At 37.8% G+C, this 13,420-nt stretch overlaps 1 protein-coding gene across 4 annotated transcripts in view; it reads right to left on the minus strand.

Annotated features, from left to right (window-relative positions):
- Positions 1-2,967: 2,967 nt before the first annotated feature.
- The window catches only part of CDK19 (cyclin dependent kinase 19), a 187,550-nt gene continuing 177,097 nt past the window's right edge, over positions 2,968-13,420 (minus strand). For all 4 annotated transcript variants that reach the window (XM_004461208.4, XM_004461209.4, XM_023589590.3 and 1 more), the window contains one exon: positions 2,968-7,331. In XM_004461208.4, coding sequence (XP_004461265.1) covers positions 7,200-7,331 — 132 coding nt within the window. In that variant the 3' untranslated portion in view covers positions 2,968-7,199. The remainder of the gene's footprint in view (positions 7,332-13,420) is intronic.

Raw genomic sequence — 13,420 nt, forward strand, 5'->3', positions numbered from 1 at the left:
GAAAACATAAAGCAACTCAAGTTCTCCTGCCTTGCTTGCTGGCGTGTAAAATGGTACAATCACATTAGAAGACTGGCAAGCTTTTAAAAAGTTAAATGTACACCTATCCTATGACCCAGCAATTCCACTTCAAATGGGGAAACAGCTGTGGCTCAACTGATAGAGCATCCACCTACCATATAGGAGGTCCCAGATTCAAACCCAGGGCCTCCTGGCCCATGTTGTGACTGGCCCATGTGCAGGGCTGACGCACGGCAGGAGTGCCATGTCACACAGGGATGCCCCCCACGTAGGGGTGCCCCCTGTGCAAGGAGTGCACCCCACAAGGAGAGCTGCCACGCATGAAAAGTGCAGCCCACCCAGGAGTGGCACTGCACACACAGCTGACACAGCAAGATAATGCAACAAAAAGAGACAGATTAACGGTGCCGCTGAGAATGCAAGCGGACACAGAAGAACACACAGCAAATGGACAGAAGAGAGTAGACAACGGGTCAGGGGGAAGGGGAAAGAAATAAATCTTAAAAAAAAAAATTAAATAATTGTCATTTATAGGCTTTATATAGATGTCTTTTTTTAAATTTTTCTTAGTATATTGTAGAATAGCCAAAAGTAAATACCGAAATTACTGAACTTACTGAACTAAAATCCAGATTCCTTGATCTTTGATAATTGTAAAATTATATAACCTTTTATTTTGTGATTGTAAAAGCCTTGTGACTAGCCCCCTCTCCATTCTGTTTTACAACTTTGAAGTCTTATGATCGCTAGACAACCCCTTATGGCTTCTTATAAGGAACCTGAGCCAGCCCAGAATCAACACACCTCAGTTACTCATTAGCATAAACCTGCCTGTCCTTGGATACTAGAAAATTGTCAGCATTACTACAGTTCAAGGAGACAGATTTTAGGCTGATAGGCCCTCTGATCTCCTTGCTGTGTACTGGTAATAAACATTTTCTCTCTTTGAAACTCCAATTGGTCATTTGAAGCATATCTGGCAGAAAAATCTGCATTTACTTGGCAACAAAATAAAAACATACCTCCATAACAAAACATACAAAAATGTTCATAGCAGCTTTATTCATAATAGCCCCCAACTGGAATCAATTCAATTGTCTATCAACAGATGAATAGATAAACAGATTGTGGTGTATTTATACAATGGAATATTCTTCAGCAATAAAAAGAAATTACTGATGTACCCAACATGAGTGACTCAAAACATTATGCTGTGCAGAAGGATCCAGACACATGAACACAAAATGTGATTCCATTTATATGAAATTCTAAAAAGGCGAGACAGTGGTGGAAATGAGAATGACAGATGCTTCGGTGGGTACGGGGGATATAGACGGTCCAGGAGTATGAGGGGACTTTCTGGGCCATAGAGGAAGGGGAAACATTTTCCTCCCTCAGAGCATCATTAATTGTTAGGAAGACAAAAGAATAATCTCCATGTGTATGTTGGTGCATGTGAGTGTTCAAGTGTGAGGATTATCTTTGTGTGGGAGATTTTTTGAGGCCTTTGAACTCACCCCAGATAGATAAGAAGGAATATGAATTTCAGTTAAAATTAAGTCAGTGAAAAAAAGAGATGTTGAGAAAGACAAGAAATTGAAGGTAAGGACTGATACTAAAAGAGGAAGGAGAAAAGTTAGAATGAAGCAAAGGTGACTGATTTTCCTAGCTTGAAAGGTGAAGTGAGGATCTTTGTGTGAGAATTCAGCAGCACTTCCTGAAAATAGTCTGAACATCGAAGAAGGAATGTGGTGAATAGATATATTTAAATGTTTTTAAGTCAAAGTTTTCATTTCTTTCCCCATACTGTATTCTCTCACTTAGTTAAAAAGAACAAATTTTCCTTTTAGGTTTTTATGTTGCTTGTCCAAGCTGAATTCTTACTGCCTACAAGATGAAATGATGCTATGTGAGGCCTTAAAATGATTAATTACACCTAGGCAGACAAAAGAAAAGCTTCTAAAGACTGCAACTATGCCTAATAGCTTAATTTTTTATTTAAATGTAATATGATTTTTTTTTTCCTTTGGGGTAGTATTTTATTATGACTTCTCACCCAAAAATATAAGGAATAGACCTATTTGAAGAACAAAATTATGTTCATCCCTGTCCATATACAAACATGGCATATGATCCAGGAATTCTATGCTAGGATACAAGGGTGATGTTAATAACTTGCCCTACTGAGCACCTGCTCTGTTATGCATCCTGCCAGATGAGGTGCTGGGAGTACAGAGGTGGCTAAAGCCCAGGCTCTGTACACAAGAAACAAGAGTCTCCTATGGAAAGAGACACACACTTTTGTTTTCTAGGAGTGGTAAGGTGTTTGTTCAGGTGTCCACTTTCTCTTAGCCTAGTGGCTGGTTAGAAAGGCAGCTGTGGTCAAAGAAGTTTCCCAAGAGATCTGTCCTACAAATAGTACAATACTGAATATGCAAGCACTGCTCATCATTGAAGCAGCCAAGTTAGACAAGCACAATATCAATTTTAAGTAGAAATAGAGGTTTTGTATTTTGTTACTTAAACATTGATTCTTCTTTCCACCCCCTGAGGTATAACCATATAAGATTCCTCAGGTAAATTATAGAGGGACAGATGGGCACAAAAGAACACTCTCAAATTACTAAAAGGAGAAAATCCCAACCCCCTATCCACTCACAAAATGCTATCTTTTTGTTTTCTAAAACATCATTCTAATTTTAATTTAAAAAATTTTCCTCCAGAGATGTTTTTAAAACTATCATTTTACTTCTGAGGTTTTTGCAAGCCTTGCTTCTGTGGTTTTGTGACATCATAAGCATCCTGAATAAACTAACATAATGCAAATCACGGGGAGACTATACTCTGCAAGACAAGTGTAATCTTAAAAACTTCTAATTTTAACACCAAAAAAAAATTTTAACACCACAGCTAATTACAAGAGTACTTTAAAAATTCACACAGAAACAAAGTCAATTAAATTTTATTACAACCAAGAATATAAAATAAATGCAATGTAATTTTAACAGTCATTTCAAGAAGGATGGCAGGACAACTCAAAAGCAGAAACACTCAGCTCCAAAGCGGCAGCTCATCCTGCACCCCACGGAGCAGGCCTGTGATGGGTGCAGCTGGCTCAGAGTGTGCACCTCGCAGCGGAGCACAGAAAGCATACACAGTTGTCTATATCATTATAGAAAGAACGGCGCGTGCATAAAATTACTGCAAAAGGAGACGAAGACAGGCACACTTCACAAATAGGAATTATGGGAAATACCAACTAGGGCAGTTTAGAAAGGATATACTACATACCATATATAAAAAGTACTTTAAACTGTTGTTAAAAAGGACATCTTCGGTCCAGATTTTGTGTAATACTTTTAGTGTCTACACAGACAAATCTTAAAAAAATTAAATAGTATTAATTTACTAAATATTTAGGAGATAACAGTGCATTAAGAATTTTTCTTTTTCATATAATACATATCACTCCTTTGCAGTGATAGCATAGAAGAGTAAGTATGGCCTTAGGTACAACATGTTTTTTAAAAATCCTAAAACAATGAACTTTTTTTATGGTAATTGTGTTTATTCTTGAAGATTATGGGGACCTAAACTGCTCTGCTTTCTACAAAAGATGATTTGACTCGAATCCTTCAAACCTCCTCCGGTCTGGTTGCCATTGCAGGGCCTCTCAATGACCTACGAAGACATCTTTACAATGAATTTAGTTAGAATTTATAATTATCATGGAGTTCTTCCTTCATTGTATAGTTTCTGCTGTCAATTTATTCAAAGTAGTTCAAGCTGCAATTATTATTATTCTACATTTCTTTCCTTTACCCTTTAGCAGAGAAGACAGCATCATTTTAGATGCATAAAATTAGCAGTTGCTTCACCAGGAATGTGAACGAGGCAGCAAACATGCAGGTAAACATTGTCCCTTTCCATTCTTAAATTGTTTTTTGTAAAAACAAGAGTAGTGCAGAAGGCCAAAATTCTATGTCCTAAAGTTTCAAAACCACACAGATATAAAAATAGGCATGTCCTTGGTGTTTGTATGTTACTGCATGATCTACTTCATCATGAGGACTGTTTCAGCCTATAGTGTCAGCCTTGCTAATCAAGCTGCCTTACCCTTGACCTCATAGTGCCTGAAACTCTAGTATCCCTATTCCCAAACACACATCTCACCAGAAAGCTAACTCTAAAATGGAGTTGTAATATGGAGAGCCAAAAACTTTCACTTTGATTCATTCCTTCTTTTCCATAGCCTTTCCTGGTTTGGGAATTTGCCGTGAGTGGCAGATATCCACAGAAGAGTGGTTCCATGTCCCTCTAGGGATATGACTGTGTTAAATACATTTTCAAAGAGGAATATGGTCATTTAGGTACCACAAAGGTAAATTTTAACCTCCAAATGCTTCACAAGTTTCCTTAGAGGTCCCGCAGTTTTAGGGCCCTTATGAATGTAAAAGGCTTTGTTCCCCTTTATAGGGAAAAGGAAATTACCAAAATTATTTTTAAAAATTTTATCATTAGCCCTGAGGCAAGAACAGAGGAGAAAAGGGCCAGTACCAGTGCAGTGACCAGAAACCCAGTCATCTGTAATGGGAATTTCTGGCTATGTCCTAGAGAGCCCAGTGTTCTGTGAGGAAGTGACGAAATCTCCTTAACACTTTATATATCAGTTCTGCCAGTAAAATTCATTATATACAAAGAAATTAGGGTGTCCTGTGAATGTTTAAGTACATATCACAAGGATTGTATGTCAAAGTTGCTTATAAAGTATTAAAGGGCATGGTTTTTTGGTTTATACATATATTTGGGTTTGTCTTTTATTAAATGTACACTCCCATAGAGGGCAGGAACAGAGCTTCTATTTTCAGTGTAATCTCCTACAACACTTGGTAGTTCTGCCTATAAGAACCAACCAGTTGAAAGGATGCCATGAACATTTCCAATATACATTAGTGCCTTTTTTGATATTTAATCTCTTTCTCTAAGGTGGCTAGGCATAGAGAACCCTCCATGGCACTGTTTACAATAAAGAAGAGCTGGGAATAATAACTCCATCAAGTTAGTTTAGAAGTAAACTAAAGGACCTTCATATTTTAAGAAGGTTTTACCTATAAGCCAATTCTATAGCACAGACATCCTGGGAGAGCTTAAATCAGTCATAAGCTCCTTAATACAAGTATGTCTTGGCCTTCCTTTGTGTCTAACACCCAGCGCAGTGCTGGGTCATGGTGAGAGTGCAATGAGCATCTGATGAATGACAGCTCTACACAGGGAGACTTCAGGGTACGGAGTAGAATGTTACACAGGTAGGTGCATTATACAGAAGGCTATGCAGTTCTTATTTTAAAATGGAAGGGGTAAACTATCATGGAGACAATCAGAAATTCCATCCAATGGAGCATGTCAACTGTTTCATCTTCAGTCTTGATATGTCACGATACAGTCTTTATTATTAATAAGCATTATTATGCTGAGATCAGTAAGGTCCCTTGCTGGCTACGGTGTGACATCAATAGTGCAAAATGTATACTGGCTTCTGTCTCAATCTTATGTTACTTGTGTATGGACCCAGAGTATCATAACCAGGTAGATAAGTTCATAAAGAATAGTTAAAAAAATAAAAAAGAAAAAAAGCATAAAATTTGCATATACAGTAATCAGCTATTCTTCTAGCTCAAGAAAACAAATGTTTAAAACAAGGCTGGTGCTGTAGTAGCATTCAGAACACAAGTATCTTGCCCCTTACATTACAGTGGGAGCTCTAAGTCTTTACATTACCTTCTGACTCTGGGGAGGAAAGGGTGCCTTAACCTGGCTAAGAAAAACTCAGCCTCCAATTCATAGATAATGGAAATGCAAAAATTCACTTTATCTAGTATAGTCTTACACTATCTGCCCGTAGTTTTTAGGCACAATTATTAAATTTTCTCCTAGGGGCAAAGGAAAGCATTCAGTGCAATGAAAAGATTCTTGATAGAACTGTTTCACTAACAACAGCAAAATTATGCATACATAATACATACTTCAAACATGAATAAAACCTAAATTTTTAACATGCTTTAAAAATAGTCACTCTATGTCTAATGCAAATATGAATGGAGAACAAACACTGCTTCTTTATTTTAAAAGCAATTTGATTTGCAGGCTTCTAGTTGAGTACCCTTGATTATTTAAGAAAGTTACTCAAGTTGACCCAGATGGGAAGAAACCAACAGTTCTTTAGTGAAGCCAACTTTATGTAAAATATACACTAAAAGCTTTTCTTTCAAAGGAAAGTAATACATCCTTTCATTAGCATTACTCCTTCAAGAAATCTTAGTGCAGTTAATATTCTGTTCCAGCTTTTTGGTGCGGGTCACCAGAGGACTGTATTTCATCAAAACTCTTGAACCCTTTTTGAAGGTAGATTTAGCTATATGAAGATTAAAATTATAATTCTTAATTGTTGAATACTGTTCAGAATAAGATGGTGATTCTGGGAACTAAGTTCCATATGAAAGATTACATAAAAATTACAACATACTTCAGTTTTTCATAGCATAAAGCATAGTAACTGCAAAGGTGTAGGCTGTTTTTGGTTGTAGGTTCACTCTGTCCCACCTCTTGTCTTTTATCAGACCTTCCCTGAAACTAGATAAATAGAAACATAATAGCAAAGTACTTTGGGACAGTAAAAGTTTCTGTTTGAGACTTCCATGAGCAAAACAGTTTATATCTTGTGAAAACAACGTAGTGCTTAAAAAGGTGCATTTTTACCTGTGTTGCTAAATCAGTTCATGTAGTATAAAACTATACACCACTGGAATCCTGTTTCTAAAACATTAAAATCCTATTAAAAGAGCTTTGAAAAGCTAAATCATAGTGATTGCTACAGCATGAGAAAGGTGCACCAGGAAATTCTTCAAAAAATGCTGAAGGTTACAGAAGTTAAGTGCTGGGATTAGATCAGACGCTTCATCAGAGAAATCACAATGCAACACATGCAGGGGGAGGGTGTCGGGGAAACTTCACAAGAATCTTCTTTAAGAAAGAAGAGCTATCGGTTCTGCAAAATGCTCAGTTTATCAAGTTTTCCTCCTATATGTGTGAGTTTTAAACCGGCATCGTAGGTTGCATTTTTGGTTCTTTTCGATGCTGACGTCATATTGCTGGAGTCCACGCGGGGAGGGCTGCGCTGGTCAGTACCGGTGCGCCTGGTGAGAGGCGTGGTACTGCGCGCTCTGCTGGGAGGAGGAGGAGTAGCCCAGTGCGCTTTGGGACTGAGACGGTCCCTGGGCGCTGCTTTGGTAATTCAGGCGTGAGCTGGAGTGCTGGAAGGAAGAGGACAAGGAAATTAAGGATGTAAGAAGAGAATGGCTCAAGATGTTAATCACAATAGCAATGGGAAATGAGCCATTTTCATCATTAGGCTCCCAATTCAGGTCCACCGAGTTACGTTGGCTTGTTAATACATTTTGCTTATTTGAGATCACAGCCTACTACCACTGTAATCACATGTTCGGACAGGCACAAAGTTTGGCTGGATTTCTTTGAGAGATAAGTTACACTTGCAAGGAAAGGCAGAAGAGGAACTTAGGCTCTTTAAAGTATTGATAAGTATTAATAAGTATAAGAGCATAAACATATGTTTTTTATGAGCAATTCTGGGGTGCGATTTAACCTTTCACATAATGGAGATCTGCAAAGTAATTGATTTGGCACACCGAATCATTGGTATTCCTAATGTAGACTGACATGGTGTTTCTCATTATGAATTACACAGGGGTGTGATCAAGATAACATGCTGAGGGGAAAAAGAGTTTTCAGAGGTAGAGGTGGAGTGGCAGCAGCAGCATCTGTGAGACAAAGCAATGCAAGGCCCAAAGCGTGTGGCAACAGTAAGTGTATTTTATAAACTTCAAGTAATATTTAGAGGAAAACAATTTTCATATATGACTGATCTCGAGAGGGCAGAGACAAAAGTATTTCAATTCAATAGGCTTCTATCACTTTAAATGAGACAGTCATTTTCAGAGTACCAAAGTCAAATATGAAAAAATACACAAAAAAGGAAATTCATCTATAGAATAAGAACATGGTGCCTGGTTAAACATAAGCATAACTGGAGCTAGTGTCTTCGGCTGCATTCAGAAGGTTGGCTTTTCTAAAGCAAAGTGGGAGTGAATGTACTTAATAAAGGTATTGCTTGGAGTTAAAAATATAATTACCTTGAGGTGGCACTGGGGTTTAAGGAAGGGAATCTAGGTCCCCTCCTGAGTAAGCAAAGGCTGCCAAACTGGATTTGCAACATCTGGTCTGAGACAACAGTGTTATAAAATAGTCTTGGTTAAAAACAACCAAGTTACATAACTCTGATAACTTGTGTTGGTAGAAGAAGCTTTTCAAAATTCCAAATTTTAACTACATGTTTTATTTTGACGTTTGTTATGAAAAGTGTTTCCACTCACAAGGCATTACTGGCAATTTTGCTGTAAAATAGAATGTAGACATATAAGAATCTAATGTGTTGTAGTGTATCTTTTTTAATAAGTTTTTTTTTTTTTTAGAGAAAAACGCCAATGTCCCTAGTTTAACTGTACTTAATTGTACTTGTTTACAATTCACTGATGAAGTATCACAAAGCCCTGGAATTCTACTAATGGACCCCATTAGAAAAGTGTCAGAAGTTCTCATTAACAGAAAAATTAAGTCTGGCCTTGAATAAATTGAGATAAAAGGAACTCAGGGAGAATCAACTATAAGAAAATAAAATATTACATTAGCCTAATAATTTAGTTCATATATTATGAAACATAGCTATTAACTTTTCATTTTAAAATGTGTTTATGGTGAAACTGAATCCAATTACAAAGGTGTTTTACACTCCTGAAATGGCCTACTAGAGTTGGGAATGTGAGGGAAAAAGAAGATAATGATAAGCCTTATAATTGTTAGGCTATCATTACTTTTTTTTGAGAGGGATGGGGGGGAAGATTTTAGTTTTATTTTATACACAAAGAGCTAGCATTGTTTATTTAGTAGGGTAGATATTGTGCACAATCCATTCAAGCCAGATCACTTAGTACAATTTGCTAAAGCCTGAATCATTTGCACACTGGCAGAAGAACTGGCAGCACATTTCAGGCTGTATTTTCAGATAAGACCATGTGGGTTTGAGCAGACAAGGCAAGAGTGGGGAACCCTGTCTGAATTTTCATGGTTATCTCCCACAGAGCTTCTAGTGACCCATCTTCCTTTTAGGGATACAATGAGGCAAAGGGGACTATGATTATTTTTTAACAGATGTCCTGGTTTGAGTCTTTTGTGGCACCCAGAAAATCCTGTCATAAAGCAAACCCATTCCTGAGCCTATAAATCCATTGTGGATGGGGCCCTTCTGATTAGATCACTTCTGATTAGACTGCTTCAGTTAAGGGCCTTTAATTAAATTTCAGGACCCAGGGTGGATCTTAATCCTTAACGGGAGTCCTATGTAAATTGAGGAGAGGACACAGAAAGAAAGCCGCCATCTTACCCTGCCATGTGTGAGAGGACTCCAGGGTTGCCTGCAGCCCAGAGGCTGAGACTGAGAGGGGATCCCGAAGGCCGAAACACAAGCCAAATGCCTGACTGACCACAGCTGAGCTCATGGAGAAGGTAGAGACCAGCCACCATTTTGCCTTGCCATGTGGCAGAAGGCCAGGACTGTCTGTAGCTGACGTTTGATGAGACAGCATCTTTGAGGATGCCTTGATTTGGACATTTTCACAGCCTCAGAAATATATGCTTCTACCCTAATAATTTCTATTGTAAAAGCCAACCCATTTCTGGTATTTAAAACAGAAACTGGTACCAGATTGGGGTGCTGTTATGCAAATACCAAAAATGTTGAAATAATTTTACAAATGGCTAAGGGCAGATTCTGAAGGAACTGTGAGATGCTTGACAGAGCGGGCCTAGATTGCTTTGAGAAGACTGCTGGTACAAATATGGACCCTAAAGTTACTTCTGATGAGGACTTAGAAATGGTGGATGTGGCATTGTAAACTGGAAGGAAGCAGATTCTTGCTTTAAAGTAGCAGAGACCTTGGCAAAATTAGAAGTTAGATGGAAGGCAAAGACCATAACATAAACTAGCTGTCACTGTGCCTTGCCATGTGGCAGGAGTCCAGGATTGCCAGCAGCTGACCTTCGGTGAGATGGCATCTCTGCTGATGCCTTGATTTGGATATTTTCACACCTTGAGAATTGTAAGCTTTTAATCTAATACCCATTGTATTCAATTTCTAGTATTTTGCATTGGTAGCTTGTAGCAAACTAAAACGGCAGATTAGCAAAAAAAAAAAAAATAGCTCTTCAATACTAGACATAGAACAAACAGGTTGGTAACACAAGAGATGAAAATCAGGAGTCATGGGACTCTCCTACCCCACCCCAAGGTAGTCTCTCCAGCTAAATAGCTCAGAAATCTATCCATTTCAAACATACCCTGTAAGATTTATGCTTAAGCAGAGAGTACAGGAAGGACAAAGAAAAATGTTAGAACTCTTGAGTTTGAAAGAATTGGGAGAGGGGGTTGCACTATTTATCTGTCTATAATTAACTATAATCAGGTTAATATAATCAGAGACACAAAGATGAGCCACTATATAGTAAAGGTTTGTTTCTTAAATAATAGGAATGAACTAAAATTTAAGGTTTGGGGAAAAAACTGAATTCATAACAAAATTCAAATATGATTGCAACTACCACCCAAACAGCAAGCTGTTTTCAGTGGATCAAACTGAGTTTCTGTTTTGGGTCATGGAAAATAACTTTTTAAAAAAGTAGTGTATAAAAACAGATTAGTTTAAGGTATTCAAACTGTGAAATCAGTTTAGGCAGTTCTTTATTAGGTTGTTTTTGTTCATGTTTCTGTTTATTCCAGTTTATCCAGTTTATGGCTCCCTTGCCTAAGGTTTTGTTTTCTATTCTCTCCATCCTAAATCAGTTCCCTGGGGGATTATGGTTCAAAATTTTCTTTTACCTTCCATTAAAAATTTCCCTTCTTCTTCAATCTTCTCTTAGCCTGTTACTCTCTTAAAAATGTTTTTTTTCCCCCCCAAGATTTCCCACAGTTTTCACAATGGGTATTTTTACTTCTTTCTCCAAATATCAGTCCTTAGCTTCTTTTTTTAAATTTCCTGCATTAGTAGAACAATTGTAGCTTTCTTTTTATCTTAATATCAAAAAAGGGGAAACGGACTTTGGACCAGTGGTTAGGGCGTCCGTCTACCACATGGGAGGTCCGCGGTTCAAACCCCGGGCCTCCTTGACCCGTGTGGAGCTGGCCCATGCGCAGTGCTGATGCGCGCAAAGAGTGCCCTGCCACGCAAGGGTGTCCCCTGTGTAGGGGAGCCCCACGCGCAAGGAGTGCACCCATAAGGAGAGCCGCCCAGCGCGAAGGAAAGTGCAGCCTGCCACGCAGGGGTGTCCCCTGTGTAGGGGAGCCCCACGCGCAAGGAGTGCACCCGTAAGGAGAGCCGCCCAGCGCAAAGGAAAGTGCAGCCTGCAGAGGAATGGCACCGCCCACACTTCCCGTGCTGCTGACGACAACAGAAGCGGACAAAGAAACAAAGAAACAAGATGCAGCAAAAAGACACAGAAAACAGACAACCGGGAGAGGGGAGGGGAATTAAATAAATAAAAATAAATCTTTAAAAAAATATATATATATATATATTTATCAAAAAAGTATTTTCTAGTTTTAAAATCATTTTTTAAAGCAGTTTTATTGAGATATATTCACTCACACTCTAAACCATCCTTCTAAATTGTATAATCAATGGCTATCAGTATAATCAGAGTTGTATATTCATCACCACATTCAATTTTAGAACATTTTCGTTACTCTGAAAAGAAAAACCCCATATCCCTTATAATCCCCTATTGTTGACACTTAGCGTTGGTGTGGTACCTTTGTTACAAATGATGAAGAATATTCAAACATTAACTATAGTTCATGGTTTGCATCAGGTATATTATTTCCCACATACCACCCTTTTATTAACACCTGGTAATAGTGATGTACATTTGCTATAATTCATGAAAGAAGATTCTTATATTTATACTATTAACCACAGTCATTGTCCCCAACAAGGTTCACTGTGTTATACAATCCCACTTTTTTATCCTCTAGCTTTCACTCTGGTAACTTACATATGACCCAAAGTTTCTCCTTTCAAAACCACATTCATATTTATATTCAGCACTGTTAATTATACTCACAATAATGTGCTACCATACCTCTGTCCATTTCCAAACATTTACACTCAACCTAAATAGAAATTCTGCATGAATTAAGTATAAACTCCCCATTCCCCCTCTCCCCTCCATTCTTTAACTCCTGGTAACCTGTATTAGATTCTAAATCTATGAGTTTGTTTATTATAATTAGTTCATATTAGTGAGATTAAAAAATATTTGTCCTTCTGTGCCTGGCTTATTCCACTCAACATAATGTTTTCAAGCTTCATCCATGTTGTCCCATGTATCAGGACTTCATTTCATGTTATGTATTTACCGCATTTTGTTTACCCAGTCATCAGTTGATGAACACTTGGACTGCTTCCATCATTTGGCAACTGTGAATAATGCTGCTATGAACACCAATGTGCAAAGGTCTGTTTATGACCCAACTTTCAGTTCTGGGTATATACTTAGTAATGGGATGCAAGATAATATGGCAACTCATATTTAGCTTCCTGAGGACTGTTGGTTTGCACCATTTTACATTCCCACCAGCAGTATATGAGTATTCCTATTTCTTCACATCCCCTCCAACACTTGTAGTTTTCTGACTTTTTAATAGTGGCCTTTCTAGTAGGTGTGAAATTGTATTTCACTGTTGTTTTGATTGGCATTTCCCTAATAGCTAGTGACATTGAGAATCTTTTTATGTGCGTTTTACCATTTGTAGTTTCTCTCTGTAAAAATGTCTATTCAAGTGTCTTACCCATTTTTAGATGGGTTGTTTGGCTTTTTATTGTTGAATTTTTTTATTTTTTAAACATATTCTGGATATTCAACCATTTATTGGATATATGGTTTCCAAATATCTTCTCCCATTGAGTAGGCCACCTTTTCACCTTCTTGACAAAGTCCTTTGAAGCACAAAAGTTTTCAATTTTGAGATTCCATTTATCTTTTATTTATTGCTGTACTTTGGATGTAAGGTTGAAGAAACCATTGCCCATCACAAGAATTTTAAGATGCTTCTTTGTATTTTCTTCTAGGAGTTTTATAGTTTTAGCTCTTATGTTTAGATCTTTGATCCATTTTGAGTTAGTTTTTATATAAGGTGTGAGATAGGGGTCCTCTTTCTTTTGAATATGGATACCAGTTCTCCTAGCACCATGTGTTAAAGGGACTATTTTGTCTG

This window comes from Dasypus novemcinctus, chromosome 11 (assembly GCF_030445035.2).
Source record: "Dasypus novemcinctus isolate mDasNov1 chromosome 11, mDasNov1.1.hap2, whole genome shotgun sequence".
NCBI lineage: Eukaryota > Metazoa > Chordata > Mammalia > Cingulata > Dasypodidae > Dasypus > Dasypus novemcinctus.